Source organism: Gorilla gorilla, chromosome 9 (assembly GCF_029281585.2).
Source record: "Gorilla gorilla gorilla isolate KB3781 chromosome 9, NHGRI_mGorGor1-v2.1_pri, whole genome shotgun sequence".
NCBI lineage: Eukaryota > Metazoa > Chordata > Mammalia > Primates > Hominidae > Gorilla > Gorilla gorilla.
In genome coordinates, this window is record NC_073233.2 from 21501090 (window position 1) to 21524223 (window position 23134).

Consider the following 23134-nt stretch of genomic DNA (forward strand, 5'->3'; position numbering starts at 1 on the left):
TGGCCATCGCTATTTTTGTGCAGGTCCCTCATCTTGATAACTTCTCTGTGCAGATAGAGGACAGAGTGGAGGATGCTGTTTTTTGTCTTGAGGTGTGCTGGGGCAGAGAGAGCCATGACAGAGCCCATGAAAGACCCACCAATAGATGGCAGGGATGACACAGAAGTTGGGAAGAGAAAAGTTAGGCAAAAAAGTGTACAAACTACTGAAAAGGTTAAAAATTCTTTTTTTTTTTTTTAAAGTGTCCCACTCTGTTGCCAAGGGTGGAGTGCAGTGGTGTGACCATAGCTCACTGTAACTTTGAGCTTCTGGGCTCAAGCAGTCTTCCTCCTATCCTCCTGCCTCAGCCTCCTGAGTAGCTGGGACCACAGGTGCACACCACTTTTCCTGGCTAATTTTTTATTTTTATTTTTTTGCAAAGATGAGGTATAGCTTTGTTGTTTAGGCTGGTCTTGAACTTTTAGCTTCCACTTATCCTCCCACCTCAGCCTCCCAAAATGGTACTGGGATTACTGGTGTCAGCCGCTGCTCCTGGCCCAGGATTGTACATTTAAGGAGCTTTCAGAAGAGATCATTTTTATGCTGTAGTTAGGTTGGAAATTTAGTTTTGAACTGGAATCGTCCCTGACTTTCTCTTATTCTAGAGAGTAGTGGTTCTCAAAGCATGATCTCCAGATCAGTAGTATCAACATCACCTGGGAACTTTTTAGAAATGCAAATTCTTCAGCTCAGAATATCTCCCCATCTTAGAGCTATTGCCTGAATCACCATGATTCCTTATTCATTTGTGGAGATTAAGCACTCCTCCCTCAAAAAACTCTTCCAATGCTGGTGCCCCATGGGACTGCCATGCTGGGCTATTTTCTCTGACTACAGGGTGGATGAGCTTGTGACAACAGAAACAGTTGGGGAATTCTGGGTTGGGGTTAGGGGAAATCACAAGAGACAACAGAGACTACCCTGGCTATAACAGGCCTTCTTAGGCACTTTCTGTTGTGGCTGCTTAGAACGAGGCCTGAGGCCAGCACACATCCTGCCCCTTGGAGATACCTAGCATAGCATGGCAACTTCAAGCAGTGGATAAGCTCCTGGCAGACTGAACTCTTTGGATCTCTCCTGCATGTCTGTCCTCTCAACTCTCTGGATTCAGGACTTCATTGCCTGCCCCAAAAGGAAAAGGACTTTTCTGCCCTCCCCTACGTGGCCAATAAGCCACAACAAGTATGTGGTGGAACAGATGCAGGAGAGGGTGGAGTGGCCTGGTCCCAACCCCTGTCTCCTCTCATTCCACCAGGGTTTTGCCATCTTCCTACAGTATAACTTCAACTCCCTCGGGCAACACGTGCTCTGTTCTACCCAATACTTGGGCTCCTGTGCCAGGCCTTGTCCCAAGGGCCCTGTTTATATTCATCTGGGCCTGAAGGACAGGATCCTAGCATTGGAGGCTGGTCAGTGCTCAGAGCCTCTGAGGTGCTCCCTCCTTGGAAGTGCGATCCCTTCAGAAGAGTGTAGCTGAGGCTTCTTTCAGTGACTATCTAGGGAATACTGGGGAAACAATTTGGAGCTGAGGCTGGGGGTTGACTATGAACCTGGCAGACTGCAGTGTAAACCTGAAGTCTTTCCTCCGTTTAGGTCTGAACTTATCCTTCCTAAAGTGATGTGCGAAGCTGGTGGATCTGGGATAGGCCATATGGACAGGAGAAGAATGTGGAGTCAGGCTGGAGGGGACCTTTGCCTGATACAGCTCTGGACCAGTCCTGAGGCGCCTACTTTGGTTTAGGTGAAATAAGCTATTTGTGGGTACACATCTGAGCATGTGCGTGGGTCTTTACCTGTGTGTCTTTCTGTGCATCCATAAGGATTCCCATGTGTATCTGTGTAGAGTCTCCATCTCACCAGCTGTGAGGCCACAGACAGGTGATTTAAACCACCTGGCCTCCCTTTTCTGTGTCTGTATTATGGGGATAATAATAACTTTTATAAAAGGTTACTATGGCAGCAAAATGAAACATGCACATAAGCTTCTTAGCACAGTTCCTGGTGCTCATGTGTTAGGCTATTATTATCAATGTCTTGGGTAAGTTACTTAACCTCCCTGGGCCTCAGTTTCTTCATGTGTAAAATAGGGATAATACCAGAACCTAGTACTGTTCTAAGGATTAGAGCAATTGATACCTATGAAGTTCTCTTATATGCAATAAATGTTAATGATTAGAATGTATATTATCTTTGTGTATGGATGTGTCTGGATGAGAATATCTGAGTTTGTAAATGTCTCTGAGCATGTCTTGCTGCTGGTGTGTGTATACACACATGTATATATGTGTTTAAGTGTGTTTGTATAGCCAGACAGGCCCAGTCTCTCTGGTGGAGTTTGCTGTTGGCCCAAGCCTGGACTCCCTGAGCCAGCTAGGGCCGGCGCCGGGGATGGAATTTCCATTAAGAATTAAGCAGGACAGCACAGCATTGAGAAGTCAGGCAGGCAGAGGGGAGGGGGTCGAGGGGGAGGAAGCTTCAACTCTGAGCTCCCTTGGGCAGCCTCAGTACTGAACTGCCTTGGACAAGCTTTGCCTTGAGTCACAGGCCTTCTCAGGGCTATGGCCCAGAAGGATGGGCAAAGGGAAAGAAGCTGTTCACAGGGGCCTCTGTAAGGAGACTTGGAGTCGCTGCAGCCAAGGCTGGAGCCATGAGGCGGCCCCCTGGCAATGGAGAAGCGGCCAGCGAAGGTCCAGGTGGCTGGGGTCTATGGGGAGTCCAGGAGTCCAGGAGGCTGTGCTGTGCCGTATGTATCTGGGAAGGTGGATGTGAGAGAGAGAGAGAGAGTGTGTGTGTGTGTGTGTGTGTATTGGGAAGTGGGGGTGGGGGGCATTTATGCCAAGTGCCTCCAGGGAACATCTAACAAACCAAGTCTGTTCCTCTCTTACCCTGAAACCCAGACACAGAGTTTGGGCCTGGAAATAAAAGACCTTTGAGGCTTTTTTGCTAACATCGATCTGTTTATGATCTAAGCCTCATTCTATTTCTAGCATATAATAAAATATCTTAGTTTTCCAGGTGCTTTACATCCTTGACCTCACTTCATACTTTCAACAACCTCATGAGCTGGGCAGAGATTTTTATGTTCCCCAATGTACATATGGGAAAACTGATGCTCAGAGAGGTTAAGTGATTTGTCCAAGGACTCATCGCTAGAAAGTAGTAGAGGCAGGATGCAAAACAGGTTTCTTTGAGGAAGAAGTGGAGACTTCTTTCCTTCCCTTCCTTTCCTTCCCTTCTTTCCCTTCCTTCCCTCTCTTCCCTCCCTTCCTTTCTTCCTTCCTTCCTCTTTCTTTCTTTTCTTTCTTTCTTTTCTTTCTTTCTTTCTTTTTCTTTCTTTCTTTTCTTTCTTTCTTTTTCTTTCTTTCTCTTTCTTTCTTTCTTTTTCTTTCTTTCTTTCTCTTTCTTTCTTTCTTTCTTTCTTTCTTTCTTTCTTTCTTTCTTTCTTTCTTTCTTTCTTTCTTTCCTTCTTTCTCTCTCTCTTTCTTTTTTGATGCAATCTCACTCTGTTGCCAGGCTGATGTGCGTGGCACAATCTTGGCTCACTGGCTCACTGCAACCTCCGACTCATTGGTTCAAGCTATTCTCTTGCCTCAGCCTCCTGAGTAGCTGGGGTAACAGGCACATGACAACACGCCCAGCTAATTTTTGTATTATTAGTAGAGGTGGGGTTTCACCATGTTGGCCAGGATGGACTCAATCTCCGGACTTTGTGATCTATCCACCTTGGCCTCCCAAAGAGCTGGGATTACAGGCGTGAGCCACCACTCCCGGCTGAGACTATTCTTATCATACCACCTGCCCTACCAGAAACAGACTCAGAGAGAAGATTCTGCAAACAGTCTGTAAGACTGTGGTTTCAGTGGTAATGCCCAGCCAGGCGGCACCAAGCCCTGTCCCCAGCCCTAGACAGCACTTGTTGAGACAGGAACTGAGGCCCTTCTCAGGGAACTTGGGGAGTAGAATCAGGCTGTTCTGGATGACTGGAGGGTAGAGTTGAAGCTGGCTTGTCTGAGAGGAATGATTTGGCCACCTTCCGAGCCCTGGGCCCCCAGAGAACTGAGGAGGAGAGTTAATATCAGAGAGCTACTGTGTGTTCGAGTCCAGGGAGCAGCAGTCAGTTTCAGCCAGAGCCTGAAAAAAGAAATAGAGATTATTAGCATTAAGGAAGAGAAGGCTGCAGTGGGACCTTGGCGTGGTCGTTTTGTCATGGGGACTGAGTTGAGCTCCTTCTCCCTGAATACATATTGTAAGCAAATTGACATAGTTTGCATGTGAGAGATTTAGGTTAGATGTCAAGGAGATCTTTCTGTCAGTAAGAGAGTTCAAGCTTTGGAACAGGGCTCAAGGGAGACCAGGGGCTGCCTTTGCTTGAGGACCTCTAAGAATAGGTCAAGATTCTCTGGGCTCTGGGGGCCTCATAGCAAGATGGTGGAGGCGGGGGAGGGGGGGTTGTATGAAATGATCTGGAAGCTTTCTTCCAGGTCAATAATGCCACATTCCCGAGCTTTTGGGTAGGAATCAAGTTCCTCTAGATTTAGCTATTTGACAGAGTCCAGGACGGGGGTGGGGGGTGGGGGGTAGGGTCTGATCTTATGTGCCGAAGTTAGAAGGAGTTTCTGCGACAACCCCTGGTCATTTTTGGCAGGTCCAAGATGTGGAGGGTGACTTAGGTGTGTGTGAGCAAGGTTCCAGAGGGAAGCACCTGCGGTGAATAAACCGTCTCATTCTAGGCGTTTGGGGTCGATCAAAGCTGGGCGGCTTCCTCCTTCCTAGCAAGTGAACTGCACCCAAATCCCTCCTTGTTTTGTTTCAGCTCCAAGGGAAACGATCGCGGCACATTCCCTTCCCCTCTCCAGATGTTGGCATGCGGGGCACCTTGTGGGCGACCCCGCCTGGACGGCTTCGCGGCTCCCGGGCGATCACCCTGGTGCCTGCTGCCTGGCCCGGGGGAGCCCGGTCTCTAATTAGGCCTGACCGCGTCCCCATTCCAGCGCTCCTGCAGATGGGAGGGAGGGCCATGTTTCCCCCGCCAGGGGCACCGAAATAGCTTCGTAGTCCCGCGGAGACAGCAGGCAGCCGCGGCTGACGCGGGACCAAGGCTTGGCAGGGAGCGCACTGCTGTGGAAGGTCCTTGGGAGGCTGCGACCGCCTCGGAGAGGGCGGGCGGGGGAGAACGGGGCGGGGGGGCGGGGGCCAGGGGCGGCCTCTCGGGCTGGGCCGGCAGAGCGGCCACTTCGCGCGCGGCCTCTGGAGCTCCAGCTGCGCCCCGCCACCACTGGCCGCTCGCACTACCCGCCTGTCTCGCACGCTAAGTAAGTAGACAGCTCCCCTAGCTGGATTCAGGGGGCTGGTGATGCCTCTGCTAGCCTAGTTGGGAACAGTGCAGGTTTGTCACTAATTGGATAGTAGGTGTAAGTGTGTCAGTGGGAGTGCTTGTGAAGGGGAGCTTGCGCCAGTGTGAGGGAGTGTGTCTGGATGGGATGTCCACATGTGGAATTTTCTAGCATGTGCCCCAGGGTGCGAGTGTGGGTGAATGAGTGTGTCAGAGTGTGTGGTGGCCTGGAGTGGGCCACAGGAGTTTGCCTGTGTGGCACCTGCTGCCCTGGGTGGACTGTGTCTGTACCTGTGGAAATGCCTGTGTGTGTGGCAGGAAGGCCTCCAGGTGGGCTGAGCCAGTCCACATGTGGATGAGTGGATGTGCCAGTGTGAACCCAGGAAGGCAGAAGTTGGGACTAGGGAGTGTTATCTGAACTCAGGCTTTCTAAGGTGACCTGACTTGTCCCAGCTGGGGTGTCTTCTCTGTGGGTCATTCAGCTTTGGTTTCTCAGGGCTTGGAGAAGGACAGAAGCTCAGAGCCCTCACACAACACTGGAGTGAATGTGGCTCTGACTGACCCTATCTGTCAGGGAGACAGCTTGGGAGACCCCACTCTTAAACCAGGAGAAGAGACAGGAGGCCAGGGGATGAGTAGACCATATGGCCATGGCCACCCACAAACACTCGCAGTGCACCCACGCTCACATGCTCAGCATACACACATTCCTGTCCATGTGCACCAGTCTTGCACACACTCTTCTCAGGATAGCCATGCAACCATTCACACTTTCAACATGTATACCTGTGGACAACGACATGTATGCAACATGCACCCACTTTGTTCAATGCATATGCACAAATGTATCCCTGGTGTGGCCCCACCCTCAGCCGCTAGCCTCCTCCCACTTTTGCCCCTTTTAACCTATATATTGTACCTCTGACAATGGGTCCAAGAAACTGGCCTCAGTGGGGAATATTTTAAGTCAGGGACTTTGGGCTGTGGGGGTCAGGGCAGATGGTGATGTGGTGCCTTTGAGGGGTTCCATTTAATCTGAAACTGAGGCTGTCCATGGAGCTCAGCCAGAGAGCAACTTGTCCCTTAAGCTCTGGGACTTGGAAGCAGTGTTCGCCGTTTTGGAAGTGAAAACTTCCAAACACTGCCTTTGGAAGGCAAGCCAGGTCAGGCTGGGATCTGACATGGAGCTCAGCATATATAATTTGCTCCATGCTGTAGTTTATACTCTGGATTACACTTACTGCAGAGAAGCAGTGACCCTTCTGGGCTGGGTCCCAAGGCAACCATTTGGCAGGGAGGACAGTGAATTGAGCTGGGTTGATTCCTTCTCTTCTTTGGTTTCGTTCAACCCTACTTTGAGTCTCCCTCCCACAGGCTGGTGGAGGGATGGCATTTGCTCTGCTCCTCTCCTTTCTTCCAGTGGTTATCTTTTTTTCTGGACAGAATCTTCTCCATGACCTCCTCCCCCTGGTGACCACTGGGCACACACTATACAGCGCTTGGAAGAGTAGGTGCCCTAAAATACCAGCTGAGTGGTGGTGTTATTCTTCTTAGTAGAGCTTCTAGACCTGTCCCATCCTGACTATTCTCTTCTGAATACTTCAGTGAGGTACTCAGACTAAATGTGCTCTTTCAGTTGGGAAGTTAGAAAGATGGTATTGAGCTTCCTTCCTTCCCTTCCTTTCTTTCTTCCTTCTCTTTCTCTCTTTTCCTTCCTTCTCTTTCTCTCTTTTCCTTCCTTCTCTTTCTCTCTTTTCCTTCCTTCCTTCCTTCCATTCTTTCTTTTTTTCTTCCTTCCTTCCTTTTCTTTTCTTTTCTTTTCTTTCTTTCTTTCTTTCTTTTTCTTTCTTTCTCTCTCTCTCTCTCTCACTCACTCCTTCCTTCCTTCCTTCCTTCCTTCCTTCCTTCCTTCCTTCCTTCCTTCCTTCCTTCCTTCCTTCCTTCTTTGATGGAGTCTCGCTCTATCGCCCAGGCTGGAGTGCAGTGGCATGATCTCAGCTCATTGCAACCTCCGCCTCCCAGATTCAGGCGATTCTCCTGCCTCAGCCCCTGAGTAGCTGGGATTATAGACCCGCACCACCATGCCCGGCTAATTTTTGTATTTTTAGTAGAGATGGGGTTTCTCCATGTTGGTCAGGCTGGTATTGAACTCCTGACCTCAGGTGATCTGCCTGCCTAGGCCTCCCAAACTGCTGGGATAACAGATGTGAGCCACCATGCCTGGCCTGAGTTTCTTCTTTCTTAGTGTTTATGGTTTGGTCTAAGGGGTGACTAAGCTCTCACCCACCAACTCCTCTAATATGCAGGAGAGCAAGTTGGGTTCAACCATTTTTTGAGGAGAATGATGGGATCTAGCTTCTCTTTGGCCTGATCCTATACCTGACCCTTGGGAGTGGTTAAAAAAAGGGCAGGCTGTGGTCAGTCCAGCAGAATAAAGGTGGCAGGGGAAGGAATTATTTTCCCATTGTGCTTCCCTTGTCACTCTGCTTGCTGGGAAGCTCTTAGTCTATCATATGGCTCTGTTGTAATAACTATGTTAGTTGGAACCATTGCTTTGACTTCTAATTTCTGCTTTATCAACTTTATAGAATACGTATTTTTAACTGTAAACTTCCACATCCTTTGTTGAAGGAAATCAGAACAAATAAATGAAAAACCAGCAATTAAACATTCTATTGGTCTCTGGGGATGGGAATCACACTGGATTTTCCTGGGACATCCTCAATTTCAAATATGTCATCTGGTTTTCAACTCATATGTCTCAATTTGGCTTCTGTACCTTTGAACTCTAATTGGTGACGGTGTCTTGGAGGTTTTTTTCCTAGTAGCTCTGGGACATAATGCCCATCTCTGTGCTGGCTCAGACAAGGGGGATAGTTGAGAATGAATTGGGCCATTGATAAACACCCCCTGCTCCGAGTGTTTCAGCTGCCAGCTCTTCCCTGTCTCAAAAGCTCAAGTGTCTGGGTGCCCGAAGGAGTTTGACCCTTGCCCTAAGCCTGGCCCTGGCCCCACAGCCACCCCTTCCTCATGTGACCCTGCCCAACTCAGGGCTCTGCTGGGAGGTCTGTGTCTCTTGGATCTGAGCCCTCCCCCAGTATGGAACACAACATCTCTGATCAGGGATGGCCCTTGTGGAACTGGAGCTTGGGATGGGGAGCTTGGACTTACGAGTGTGGAGGAGCACATGAAGGGCTTTACTGCCTCCTTGCCTGGGTCTGTGAGGCTAAGTGGTCAGGGAATCATTTGTCACCTCTTATCTGCAGAGGTGCACCTCATCTGAATGCAGGGCAGGGCAGCCACATTGCAAAGTTGGTGAAACTTCTAATTCACTCCAAGTGAAATTATTTTATGCTGCCCAAGGCCATTCATGTTTGGAAAGGAGAAAGCTGGAGGGTAAAGCTTAGCAACAAAGAATGATTAGAATAACTTGAATGGTGGGCTTTCAGGCATTGCATTGAGGTCCTGCTTCTCAGTATGTCTTATGTCAACCCAAGCTGGTGGCCTTTGCCTGCCTTCAAGATCTATCCTCCCAGAAGCATTTGATCACAAGGTAGGAAAGAGGAAATCCCCTGTGGCCTGGTACTGAGTAATGTGCTGGTGGCTTGGTATGGGTGAGGTGTTTTTTCCTTCCCAGATAAGTGTCATCTTAAAAAGGTAAGACTAAGACTGGAGCACATCTCTGCTGAATTTTCACACTATTTAGACTCTGGTTGTCCCCTGGGCTTTAAGCTCAACCAAGTGAAAACATGCTTAAAAGCCAGCAAGAGCATTGTGTGAGATAGTTAGGACTTCTGTGCAGGAAAGGTAACTCACAGTAACTCACTTTTATTTATTATTGACTACTGTCCAGCTTCCTTTTTAGGCTCTTTCCATCTTTTGTTTCATGAAACCTCTATACCAACTCTATGAAATAGTTAAGACTATTTTAAATATAAGGAAACAGAAACACAGCAAGGCTAAACAACTAGCCCAAGGTCAGAGCTAGCAAAGATTCCTTTCCAGATCTGTCTAACTCCAGAGTGTGTAGTGAATGTCCACTGACCACGAGAGATGCCGGCAACTCCCTCATTTCAAAGGCTTTCAAAGCAGAAAAAACTACTCCTTTGGGCAAATTGGGGAATGAGGCTAAGGGGCTTGACTTCTCTGTCTGTCTCCAGGACCTCAACGTGATCAGCATCATTGGCCTTTCCAGCCTCAGCTGGAGACTGTTGCTGTGTGAGAAGCAGAGATTGAAGGGGTGGGAAAGGCCTCCTGGGCTGTGCGGGGATCTCTCCCTCTGTCTTTCAACCCCCCACCAACAGGCAGTGGGCAGTGTTGAACTTCTGTGCCTTCACTTCTCCATGGAGCAACCTCTGTCCTGGGAACCAAGCCTCTGCCCAGACTCTGCGATGTGGCCGGTCTGATCTCCCCTCCCCCAGCTCCAGGGTCCCCTCAGTGCCAAGCTCTGGGGGAGTCTTGGATGCTTTGAGGATGTCTTGGGGCAGATCAGACTCTGTTTGGTGTGATGCAGTGTCTGTAGGCGTCAGCAGTTTGGCTGGGTTGTTGTGTATAGTGTTCACTTTCTGCTGGAGAAATGAAGGTTTTGTCTTACAAACCAAATATTCTGGGTTTGGAAACCATGTGAAATGTGGCCTGTGGTTGGAGAGTGTAAGCTACGTTGTGGGCCTGTGTGTGGTGCTGGATTTAAAGACACTGTTGAGGGACAGAACAATTAGCTCAGGCCATCTCACTTCTTTTGATGGAGGGTCAGAGGTGGGCAGTACATACTGGCAATGTGTGGAAAAGAGTGCACGGGCTTTGCAGCCAGACAGATCTGACTTGGAGCCTCAGTTTCCTCATCTGTAAAATGGGGTTCCTCATAAGGCAATGTGGTGCTTAAACTGGAAAGTTTATTTGAAATTCAGTGTCTGGCATAGAATAGGCAAACCGTAAAATGCAATATCCTTCTTTCTTATGCCACCTACTTTCTGTGAAAGAACACCGGACTAATTGGCACAAGATCTGGATTCCAGCTCTGACTCACCCTTGGGCACACTGTGTTATCTTGGGTTAAGTCACTTACCCTCTCTGAGCCTCCCTTTCCTGGTGCATAAAATGAGAGAACTCATTTCTCTCACTTCTCTGCATTTTCTGAGGATGATGAAAGAGACTAAAGTTAAGGGTTCTCTTGGAAGATCCAGAAAGTACAACCAAAACTGATTCATTTATTCATGCCTCAGTATTAATTGAGATCATTTGCTGTGCCAGGGTCTGTGCAAGGCGCTGGGGTTAGAGGTAAGTAGGAATATCCCGGGCTTCAAGTAGCAATCAGACCTTATGGCAAGGCAGACTTGTAAACAAATAAAGGCCTGTCTGTGCGGCATGATCAAAGCAGGTACTAGAGGCACTAATGTAGCAGCAAGGAAGTGTTGTCTCCAACTGGGGCAGTCAGAAAGGCCTTCCCAAAAGTGTAAGTACTTGGTGTGGATCTTGAAAGATAACAGGAAGTTGCCAGGAAGAGGAGGACATTGTAGGTAGAGAGACCAGCACATGTGAGGGCACACAAGTGTTGCCTAACGTGGTAAGTTTGGGGAATTTTAAGCAGTTAGCATAACTGGAGCCTATGGTGTGGGTGGTCAGTAGTGTTGGGGATGAGATGGAAGATGTTACAAGGAGCTTTGTATGGAGTCTGGTCTGGATTGCTGTCCTGAGATGTTTAGACTTTTTGTCATATTTATGGACAAGCACTGAGGTATTTTAAGAAGGGAGGGACATGGTTGAATATGGGCTCACTTATTCATTCAACAAACATTTATTGAGTGCTTCCTATTTTTATGTCACTCTAAATTTTGACATATCAAATATAATAAAAATGTATAAGACATATAAGAAATCTCTCTTTATTCATGTTTCAACTGTTTACATGATCTTCCATTTACTTTATTACTTTCATTCTCTCCAATCATGCAAAAATATTATTTTTATTATTTGCATATATTTTTATTGTTTATATAACATATTTCACTGTATATTTTTATAATATATTTATTGTTTTATTATATATATGAATACATATGAAAATGTTTATATTTCCGATTAATTGAGGAGAAATTGGAGACATGATGCCTCTTTAGCCTCTATATCATTAAGTATATATTTCCTTAAAAAGGATAATCTCTTACCACAGTGCAATTCGGTCCTAATAATGTCTTTATGGCTCCCCAATCTCCCTCACCTCAGTCAGGATCCAATCCATAGATTGCATTTAATGGTCATCTCTCTTTAGTCTCCTCAAATCCAGAGCAGTTCTTCTGCTTTATTTATTTATTTTTTGAACTTTATGTTTTTGAATAGCACAGGTCAGTTATTATGTGGAATATCTCTCAATTTGGTTATTGTGGATGGTTCTGCATGATTAGATTCAAGCAATGCATTAGGGGCAGGAATACAACTGTGGTGAGGTTATGTCCTCTCCAGTTTTCATATCAGCAAGCACATGATGTGGGGATTGTCCCAGTGCTGGTGATGGGAGCTTTTATCACTTGCTTAAGAATAATGTCTGCCAGTTTCTCCACTGCAAAATTATTATTTTTTCTCTCTGGAATTAATAAGTAATTTGTGGTGAGATACTTTGAGACTGTGTATAACCTGTTCCTTATCAAACTTATACCCACTGATTTTATCATCGTTGATCATTTTGAATCAATTATTTCTTCCGTATTTAGTAGTTGGCATTCTACTTTAAAAAAATCTTTTCCCCACTCCCTCCCTTCCTATCACTAGGGTCTCATGAATTCTTCATTTATTCAATGGGTTATAATCAATTATTATCTTTATTTTATCTCAATGTTCACATTGTCCCAAACTTGATTAGTGGGAGGCTCTGCAAGCTGGCTTTCTTTGTTTTTGATGCATCCCCATGATTCTCTGTGCTCTTCCTTACTATTTACTACAGCAAGAAGTTACAGGCTTAGTTTCCTTACTTTGCTACAGCCCTGGAATTAGCCATTTGTCTGAAGAGCCCTGGATCCTTTTAGTCAAAAATGGTATTTAGAAACCAAGATTTAAAGGCTACCTGTGCTCCTTGTGATTGGTGTGTCATCGTTTATGTGCTCTCTTAGCAAACAGAGTTAGGACATATATGTATATTTATTTCTCCAATCAACCAATACAATACATTGTTACATGCTTTTAGAAGAAAAAACCCCAAAGACTGTGACAGAGAGTAATGGGGTAGGAATACTTTAGATTGGGTGGTTAGAAATGGCCTCTTTCAGGAGGCGATATTTACACAGACAGCATGAGGTGGGTGAATGGATTGGAAGAAGAAAGAGCCTGGAGATTGTTTTAATTATTCATACACTAATTACCAGGGCCTGAACTAAGTTCGAATGAAGAGGAGGTAGAATCAATAAGACACAGTGACTGGTGAATGCAGAAAGTGAGGGAGATGAAGGAGTTTAAGTGACTCCTTTGATGCCTCAAAGGCCTCTCAAACTCAACATGTCCAAAACAGAATTTCTGTAGTTCTTCATCCTACTGAAACCTGGTCCTCTTCAGGTATTTTAGATTTCGTTGAATGACTCCTTCGTCTGGGTAGCTGCACAAGGCAGACAGACCTGGCAGTCATCCTCAACACCTCTCTCCCTCAAAACCCATATCCAATCCGTCCCCATATCTTGTTGATATTAGCTTGTAAATATCTCTCAAATCTTTCACTTCTCTCCATTTCCACCAGCATCATCCTAGTTCATAGTACCATCTTCACGTTTCTGGGGTACCACAAGAGCCCCCTGGTACCCTTATATCCACACTGGCTCCCCTCCAATTTGTTCTCCACACAGCAGCCAGAGCGCATTTCAAAACACAACTCTGTTCATATCATTTTCTTCCTTAAAAGTACGTTAGTTGCTTCCTATTGATCTTAAGATAAAGACCACACTCCTTAATAAGTCCTACAAGGTCTTGCTTGCCTGGCCCTGCTGCCCTCTCCTACATCTCCCTACCCAGCACTCCCTCCCTGGCTCTCCCTGCCACACTGGCCTCAGCTGAGTCTCAGTCCCTAGGGCTTGTTAGGCTCCCTCCCAACATAAGTCTTTGTATTTGCTGTTCCTCTGCTTAGAATGCTCGTTCTTCCTGACTCCACCTACCGAATTCCTGCTTTACTCTCAGTTCTCAGCTGAGTTGTCACTTTCATAATCTTCAGGACCAGGTCCAACGCCATTTTATAAAGTTTTAAAACATGTGCCTCCTTCAAGCCTTTATCATAGTTTCAATTTTACATTTATTTATGTAATCATTAATGCTTACTTTCTCTATATGATGATGAGCTCTGTGAGGGTTGGAACCATGTCTGGTTTTGCTCGTTACTTTATCCTAGCAGGTATCATGGTACCATGTTACTGACACATGCCACAAATATATGTTGAACAAATGAATGAATGAAGATTTATCATCTGAGTAACCAGATAGACGATGGAACCATTCAGTGGAATAAAAATGAGAAGAGAAGTAGATTTGAGGAGGAAAATGATCATTCATTTTGGGACACCTGGCATTTGGGGTGCCTGCCAACCATGTCTGTCCCTCAGAGACCTTACCATCTTCTGTACAAATTAAGATGTCACTAAGGAGCTTTTGGGAGGCTGGTGACAGGTACATCTAATTCCCAGATGATTCTAAGAAGGTCCCTGGAGGAGGTGGCTAAGTCACAAGTGGCATCCCTGAGCTGTGGCTTCTCTATCTATCCTTATCTCTGGTTTGTAGAGCATACAGGAGATAGAAGGGGTTCCCAGGTGGTCCTGATTTGGCTCCTTGGGGACTTGTATAAAATATCTTTACAATTCTATGGAAGACTCCTTGGAACAAGTGATTCACATTTGTCAGGAGCTGTCAACCTCCTTCCTACCTCTAACACTGCACTAGACATATGCTTAAAGGAGAATACAGAAAGTGGGTCTTACTAAGCCCAGTGAGCCATCCTTTCAAAGATGTCATCAGCACTAGGACAGAACAGCCCATTCCATCCCTCTGACTCACTTACTCTTACATTCCTCACTCACTCATTCAACTTTCTATCTCATCTTGTTCATTCACCCACACACCCATCTGTCACCCAGCTATCCATCCGTGAACAAGAGTTTATGTTGGATTTATAGCAGGACTCAAGGCTAATGCATTATCTTCAGCCCCACTCCTGTATCCCTCTTTTCTATGGGCCTCACAGCTCAGAATCCCAGGTGAGGAGACTGTCAGGGGTTGGGGAGATGTCACTGTGCTGGTCTAGGGCTGGGCTGGGTATGATTGCAGGGTGTCAGCAGGAAGAGTGGGAGACCAGAAGTGGCCACACTGATTACTCCTCTTGGCTCACTATCTGCTTTTCTGGCTTCCCCTCTTTCATTGGTGATGAGAAATTAGAGATTAGGCTCCTTATTCAGGTAGATATAAGATAGACTGGGCTTTGCAGAGGTGTTAGGGGGCTCTGGCCTTAAGGGGAAATAGGAACACAGCTCCCCATGAGCCCTATGGTGGAAAAGGTGATGCTTTTGTTTTCTTCTTCATTTTAGACTATGATTCCACTTTAGCCCTGTGGAATTTGCAGAGAGGCTGGGGGAGGGTGGGAGAGCAGGATTTTAAAATGTGGCGTTTAGAAACCAGGCAGTAGGCTAATCCTGGCCCCATCCCCATAGAAGCTGTTCTTTCAGTTCTCTTAGGCTTGTCATTTACAAAGAGCTCCCTAGAATGTGTGCTGTCCTTCTGCTTCGGCAGCTGACAGGGCTGGAATTGAGCAGGCATAGGAAAATGACAGCCACATTACATAACAGCATCTTGGAAAAATGCCTGAAGGTTGCAAGGGTCTAAGTTACAGACTCATTTGCTCATTCTCTCCCTCACGAATTCATTCATTTATCTACTTAGCACCTACCTAGTAGGTGCCATGTTTAAGTCTCAGCCCTGGAGATATGACAGTGAGCAAAGCACATATTTCATGCCCTTAGAGGATTTGGTTTGGGAAGATGGACAGTAAACAGGGTACTATACACCATACAAAGTGTGAATACCATGGAGAAATACAGAGAATAATAAGGGAGCTCCAAGGGTGGGAGGTGGTTTATATATTTATACAGGGTCAGGAGGTCTTCTCTGATTAAGCAGGCATTTAAGCAGAGGCCAGGAGGAAGCTATGTGAATACTTGTTGGAAGAGAAGCCAAATAAAGGAAGAGTAAGTGCAAAGTCCCTGAGGCATGCTTGAGAAAGAGCCTGCCAGTCCATGTGATTGGAGTTAAGTGAGGGATGGGGAGAGTTGAAGGAGTTGAGATCAATGCAATAATGGGTGCCAGCTCACGAAGGCTCTTGTGGGTTATTTGAAGAACCTTGGCTTTTAATATGAGTGGTATAGTGAACATTGAAAAATTTCGAAGAGAGAAATGACATGCTATAGCTGCTATGAAAATAGTAGATTATTACTGGGAGGAGAAATGAATTAGGAGCCTATTATAGTGATTTAGGTGAGAGATGATGGTGGCTAGGACCAAGGTCCACTTATTCATTCATTTATCTTTCATTTCATTTTCTATTCTACAGATGTCTCTGTAACCCTGCCTACATATGAGGCCCCTTAGCACTTTGTATCCATTCCTCTGTCCGACCCACTCCCATGATCTATCCAGCTATCCTTATTGCTTTCAAGAAGTCTTTACCTGCTACTTGGAGAGCGTTGTGCCAGATGCTGGCTAATATGGGCATATTCTTGTGGGACTTTGGCCCTCTCAGGGAGAAAAGATGTACCCATAGGAGATCACCAGTCAGCTACAAAACCAAGCAAGTCTCTCGGGCTCAGGATGAATGGTGTCAACACTTCAGTGTTTTAGGAGCCCTGTGGGCTGGAGGTCAGAGTAAGCTTCTGGGTGGAAGCCACATTTAAGCTGAGTCTTGACAGATGGGGAGGGCAAGTCAGTTCTGAAGAATAACGGGAAAGTTGCTCTGAAGCTTGAACATAAGGGACATGTTGGGGAATATTGGGTTGTAATGCTAAAAAGAGGTGGCATGGGCTGGAAACAGGGTCTGGAGAGGAACAAGCACCAGGCTAAGGAGTTCACATCTGAGTTGAGAGAGTTTGGGGAGACACAGGTTTTCAAGGAGATTTTACAATGAGAGCTGGGTTTTAAGAGGCTGAAACTAAAATCAGATGGAGGAATAACAGGCTGGGGACTCAGAGAGCAAGAAGACAACGGCCTTGTGTGAACTTGCTTGGCCTTTAGGCCAGCAGGAATGCTGAGGCTAGCAGGACTTCTGGGGCAGCTCCTAGATGCAATGGTGTGGGGCTTTATGGCTAACACAAACAGCAGGATATGGTAGTGGCAGTTCCTGGGACAAACCCTATAACTCAAAGCCACCTTTGAGCAAAGAACACAGAGAAGACTGGGTTCTGGGAAGAGCAAGCTGGAGAAAAATATTCAGGTCTGGGCTCTGGCCATGAATGACTCTTTTAGAAGCTTCTGGGGTCACTGGATTGTAGGAACATTAGATTCAGAGCAGGAGCTCATCTAATTCAGCCCTCTATTCTTATAGATGGGAAACTGGAGGCCCACAGAAGGGGCATATATTGTCTAAGGCACTATAGAACACTTGTTTCAGAGAAAGGTCAAACATCTCATTGAACTCATGCTGGAGGAATTTCTATGTTTTATTTAATTATTCATTTACATATCTCTTTCAATGGGAAATAAAATTCTAAGAAGAAGAAAATTGTTCTGTTCATCTCCTCTCTCATCTAGCTGAGGCTTGATACAGAACAGATGCTCTACCTGACCGCCAGGACCAACTGTCTCCCATCTTGACCCAGACAAAAGCAGGGTGTTAGGCTTGTCTCAGAGCTGGCCAGATGTGGAATCAGAAAGAGCTGCCTGTGGATGGGGATAAAGCCTGACTCTGGACCCCTTATGTATTTGTGAGGCTTGGCCTGTGACCAGTTTCTATCTCAGCTATGTCCTTGGTGACATCTCACTGGTGGTCCTGATCATGGCTGTTGCCATGAAGGGGCCTGCTGAGAGAGAGGAGAGGGAGGTTTTGGTGTGGTGAGGGGATATCTTTTTTTTTTTTTTTTTTTTGAGACGGAGTCTCGCTCTGTCGCCCAGGCTGGAGTGCAGTGGTGCGATCTCGGCTCACTGCAAGCTCCGCCTCCTGGGTTCATGCCATTCTCCTGCCTCAGCCTCCCGAGTAGCTGGGACTACAGGCGCCCGCCACCACGCCCGGCTAATTTTTAGTATTTTTAGTAGAGACGGGGTTTCACCGTGTTAGCCAGGATGGTCTCGATCTCCTGACCTCGTGATCCACCCGCCTCGGCCTCCCAAAGTGCTGGGATTACAGGCGTGAGCCACCGCGCCCGGCCGGTGAGGGGATATCTTGTGCCTGAGGCCACTGCAAGAGGAAAAAGCCCTTGCCCAGCTGGAGAGAGAACAGCCCACAGGGAGATTAACAGCCTTAGATGGGCACCTAGGATACATATTTAGGGCTTAAGGCCAGTGCTTGGTCTGGCCTGAGGCTGCTCCTGCAGGGACTTCACCAAACTCACATATTTGTTTTCTTGCTGTCCTAAGAAGCTTAAAGCCACTTCTTTAAGAACAGCCTCTCCGTGCAGTCTGCAAAAGTCTATGGCTTAACATCAACAAGATTTCAAACCGAAGTGTCTTTTGATGCACCTCCATCTTTGCATTTAGGATCCTAGTGGGGAGGGCTGAACCTGGAGATTTCTTGAAAAGTCAGAGGGATTTGGGCCATAGATCCTGCCAACCTAGGCACCAGGGTTCGCGTCAATGCTGGATGAGTAATTGGTTCTTAAGCTCTTGGTCAGCATCCTGTCCTGTTTGTCTTGTGCTGTATACTTGGCAGAGGGCTTCCATATGGAGAGGAGTGAGTTATACTTGTGAGCAAGCTTACTTGTAGGCACAGGAAAATAAATACTCCCTCATTGCGTTCCATGTTCCTCAGAGCATATCCTGGGGAGGCAGTGGTGTTTTCTTCAGTTGTGGGGTCATTATGCCCTTCGGGGTAGCAGTCATGGATCAAGCAAGGTGGATGGAACTTGGATGGGTGAAATTCTAGGAGACTAGAGAGAACTTGAGTTCACAACATAGCAAAACCCCATCTCTACTAAAAATACAAAAATTAACTGGGCGTGGAGGTGTGCACCTGTAATCCCAGCTACTGGGGAGGCTGAGGCAAGAGAATTGCTTGAACCAGAGAGGCAGAGCTTGCTGTGAGCCGAGATCGTGCCATTGCACTCCAGCCTGGGTGACAGGGCGAGACTCCATCTCAAAAAAAAAAAAAAAAAAAAAAAAGTGAAAGAAAGAACTTGAGTTCTAATCTGGGTTCTACCACAAATTTGCTGTGTGACTTGGACAAGTCATTTATCCTCTCTGGGCCTCAATTTCCTTTTGTGCAAAGTACAGAGTTGAAAAAAAAACATTTCTGAGAGCCTTTTTTTGTATAACATTCCAGATCTCTTGCTTACATTATGCCAATAGGAATTTTGGTTAGGACCCCGTCTTCTGGATTTCTATCCCGACCAAGGGCTGATTTTTCACTTTGCCTGAATTATACCTTTCACTCCTTTGGTCTTTTAAGAGATTTATTTATTTTTTTTTTCCACAAACCATATTGCCTAACAAAATCCCTCCTATTTTCATGGAATCATATGGGGATACAAAGTGGTGTCATAATGTCATATCCATTATTATATTTTAGTTTTTACAACAAATGTGCCAAGTAATCAAATATATATTATTATCCCCAGTTTGCAAATGAGAAAAGAGGCCAAGAGAAGTTAAGTAACTTGACTAAGCTTATGCAGTTAGTTACTGGCAGAGCTGGGGCTAGGCTGAAGGTTTCTTCTCTGCTAGTCTGTGTTTGGTTGTATCACTTTTTGGACTTGGGAAGGGGCATCATAAGGACTGCATGGGATAGGGCTTGTGGGATTCACCAGGTGACAGAATTATCAGCATGAGAGCACCTGCTACCACATACCTGTACCATGTAAGGTTGAAATGTTCTTAGTCTGGGGCAGCCCTCACCCACCTGGACCCAGAGGTGAGGGGGTAGGCTGACCCCTGCACCCAGCTATGCAAAGATTAGGGCTGCAGCAAGCCCTCTGTGGCAGCTTTTACTGACAATCCAGCCCTGCGGTCTGCTGTGTTAGCAGGGTGGTGGGTATCTGGCCAGTGCCTCTTAGTTAACCTTCCCTTCTTCATTTTAAGAAGGTTTTTTTATCTGCTTGGTCCTGGAGCTAGGCTGGCTCTTTCTGGCTGCAGAAAGGGGCTTTTAAAGTAACCCTCTTAGTTTATTTCTCTCTGGGCCAATCCAGCCAGATCTTTGCTTGGGGCAAGAGGGAACCTCAAGGGTAGAAGTATGTGACCAAGAAGGAGCTCTCCCCTCACATACCAGTCAAGAACGACTGGACATTTTCTGCCTCCCCAACCCCATTCACTTTCTATTTGTAATTTGGGATCTGTGTGTGAGAGCTCTGAATAGGTTGCCCCCCATCTTCCCCTCCTTCCTCATTAATCAAGTTTCCATATTTTCTTGGGTCTATTTAGGGGCTTGCTGTTCTGTTCTCTATGTTTATTCCAGGGTCAATATCCCATTGTATTTATTAGTTTTTAAAAAGTCTTATTATCTGGCAGGAAAAGTCTCTCCGATTTTTTTTCAGAAATATTTTGGCTACACATTTCAGATTCAACTTGTCAAGTTCTAGAAAAAAATCCTATAGGGAATTGATTGGAATTGGACTGAATATTTAGATCCATTTATGGCGAATTAACATTTCCCTATCATATATATGGCATTTCATATGCATGAATTATCTATTAACTTATCTTGGCCTTCTTTAATATCATTTAATAATGTTTTACAGTTTTCTCAAGAAGTGGCTTGCACATGCTAAGGTTCATTTCTATGGCCCTCACATATTTTTGTTGCTTTGTTAATGACCTCTCTTCTAAATTTTACTCTGTTTATGCTGGTATCTAGAACTACACTTGACTTTTGAATATTCATTTCTGACCAACTTTCTAAAACCTTCTATCAATTAAAATAATTTTTCTGTAGATACCCTTGGATTTTCTACATAGAGAATGAGGATGAATTGCTACTTCATATGTTTTCATAAGAATTAGGGAAAGGTACCGTGTCTGCAGGGACACAGACCCATGGACACCTGGCTTGCCAAGTGGACTGCAGGTCTGTGCCTGGTGGACCCAGCCCTGTGTTGGGGTGGCTGGATGAACACATTAGAGGCCAGATTCAGACTCCTCGCTCTTCTGGCTGCGTGCTGTTATGCACAGGCAGATGTGGCTGCCTGTGGAAAACCACGTCAGCTGCAAATAATGACAGTTTTGTTTCTTCCCATTCTAATACATTTTCTTTCTTTCTATACTAGCTAAGATCTCTAGCACTATAATGAGAAGAAATTGTTGAGAACTGGGCATCTTTATTTTGTTTCTGATCTCACAGGAAATGCTTTCATTCAACATGTCATCAAGCATATTTCTTGTGGTATATATTTTTCTTGGTAGATGACCTATAATCAGTTTAAGAGATGTCTCTTCTATTTCTAGTTTGCTAAAATATTTCATGAATAGCTGTTGAATTTTATCAAATTATTATTCTTCATCTGTTGAGACGGCCGTAAGGTTTTTTCCTTCTTTATGTAGTGAGTTTCACTGATCTGTTTTCTAATGTTAAAATAACCATGTATTTTTAGGCTAGATCCAACTTAGCCATGATATACAATCCTTTTCACATATAGTGGATTTTGCTTGCTAGTATTTTGTTTAGTATATTTTCATCTATGTTTCTATATGAGATTGGCCTGTATATTTCTTTTCTTGTGTTGTTCTTGTTCAATTTTAGTATCAAAGTTATTTCAGCCTTATACAATCAATTGAAGTGTGTTTTCTCTTTTCCTATTCTGTGGTAGAGTTTGGTTATTTTTCCTTTGAATGATATAAACTCATGCTTCTCTGGGCTTGGTGTTTTCCTTACGGGAAGATTTTCAACTACTGATGAATTCTTTCAGTGGTTATAGATCTATTTTTTCTTGAATCAATTTTGGTAAATTGTATTTTCTAGGAATTTATCTAACTTATTTATGTTTTCAGTGACATTGCATAATATTCTCTTATCTCTGCTGCATCTGTAGAAATAAACCTCTTTTATTGCTAATATCATTTATTTGTTTCCTCTTTTTTCTGATTTTTTTCCAGATCTTGCCAGCAGTTTGTCTATTTTATGTTTTCAAAAACCAACTTTAGTCATTTTGTTTATGTTTATGTTTTGTTTTGTATTTGATTTGTGTTTTATTTAATGTTTGTTCCTATCTTAATTATTTTCCTTCTGATACTTTCTTTAGAATTATTTTCCTATTCTTTTTAAAGTTTCTTAAGATGGAGATTATTATGTTGGAGAAGTTGGAGATTCTTTGAATTTTCAGATTTTTTTCTAATTTAAGTATTTAGGTCTATAATTTTTGTTCTCAGTTCTATTTTATCTATATACTACATGATTTTTAATATGTCTATTTTCATCATCATTCAGGTTTATTTTCTAATTTCTGCTGTAATTTCTTCTTTGACCTATTGCTTGTATGTTTAAAAATATACAACTGTATGGGGTATTTATGTTGGGGTAGAGATTGCAACCCCAGTGTCAATCTTTTGAAATTTGTTGAGGCTTGCTTTAAGGACTAGAAAGTAGTCGATTAAAAAAAAAAAGAATGATTCATGAGTGCTTGAAAATAATGTGTATTCTGGGTGTTCTATTCATGAATATTAATTCTAACTTAAATGTGCCATTCAAATATCCTATATCCTTACTGATTATTTTCCCGCTTGATCTATCACTCAATGACAGAATTGTGTTGAAGTGTATGTGATTCAGGACTAGTTCATTTCTCCTTGAAGTTTTATCAATTTTACTTTGCATATCTTAAGACTATGCTATTAGGTATATCCTCATTATTATATTTTCTTAATGGGCTGAACTTTTAATTTTTATATAGTGAATCTCTTCATTGCCTTAAAGTTTGTTTTGTATTATATAAATACATTAGCATCAGATTTCTTTAGGTAAGTATTTTTATGGTATATCTTTTGTGGCCTTTAACTTTAAGCTATTTTAGGTCTTTTTGTTTTAGGGATATGCCTTGTAGCTAGCACATAGCATGCACAACTTCCAGCCCCCTCCATGTAATGCACCCTTAATAATCTCTGCTTATAACTGGATAGTTTAGCTCATTTCCCCTTAATGTGATTACTATTACACATTGATATTCCCTTTCACATACTTTCTTTGTTTGGATTAATTTTTAAAATTTATTACTCATTTATTTTTTCCTCCTCTACATAGTTGGAGGGAATTGTCTGTTTCTCCATGTCTGTTCTTTTAGTTAATTACTTTGGATATTATAGCATTAATAATAATCTAAGAAGCCTAAATTTAATTTACATCTCTGTTTTTCTTTCCCCAAAATAGAACCTTGGAACACTTTAAATAGCTTTAGTCATATTCTTCTAAATTCTATACAATATTTTAGATTCATCGTTTCTTATCTCAAAAATGAGGGATTATAATCGTTTCTTTTTTCTTTATTTGGAGGCAAGGTCTTGCTCTGTTGCCCAAGCTGGAGTACAGTGGGGCAATCACAGCTCACTGCAGCCTCAACCTCCTGGGCTCAAATGATCCTCCCACCTCAGCCTCCTGAGTAGCTGAAAACACAGTTAGGA

At 44.5% G+C, this 23134-nt stretch overlaps 1 protein-coding gene across 1 annotated transcript in view; it reads left to right on the forward strand.

Annotated features, from left to right (window-relative positions):
* The first annotated feature begins 2548 nt into the window (after positions 1–2548).
* INSC (INSC spindle orientation adaptor protein) overlaps positions 2549–23134 on the forward strand; it is a 134749-nt gene continuing 114163 nt past the window's right edge. Inside the window, exon 1 of the mRNA XM_004050750.5 lies at positions 2549–2782. Within this exon, the coding sequence (XP_004050798.5) occupies positions 2687–2782 (96 nt within the window). The 5' untranslated portion in view covers positions 2549–2686. The remainder of the gene's footprint in view (positions 2783–23134) is intronic.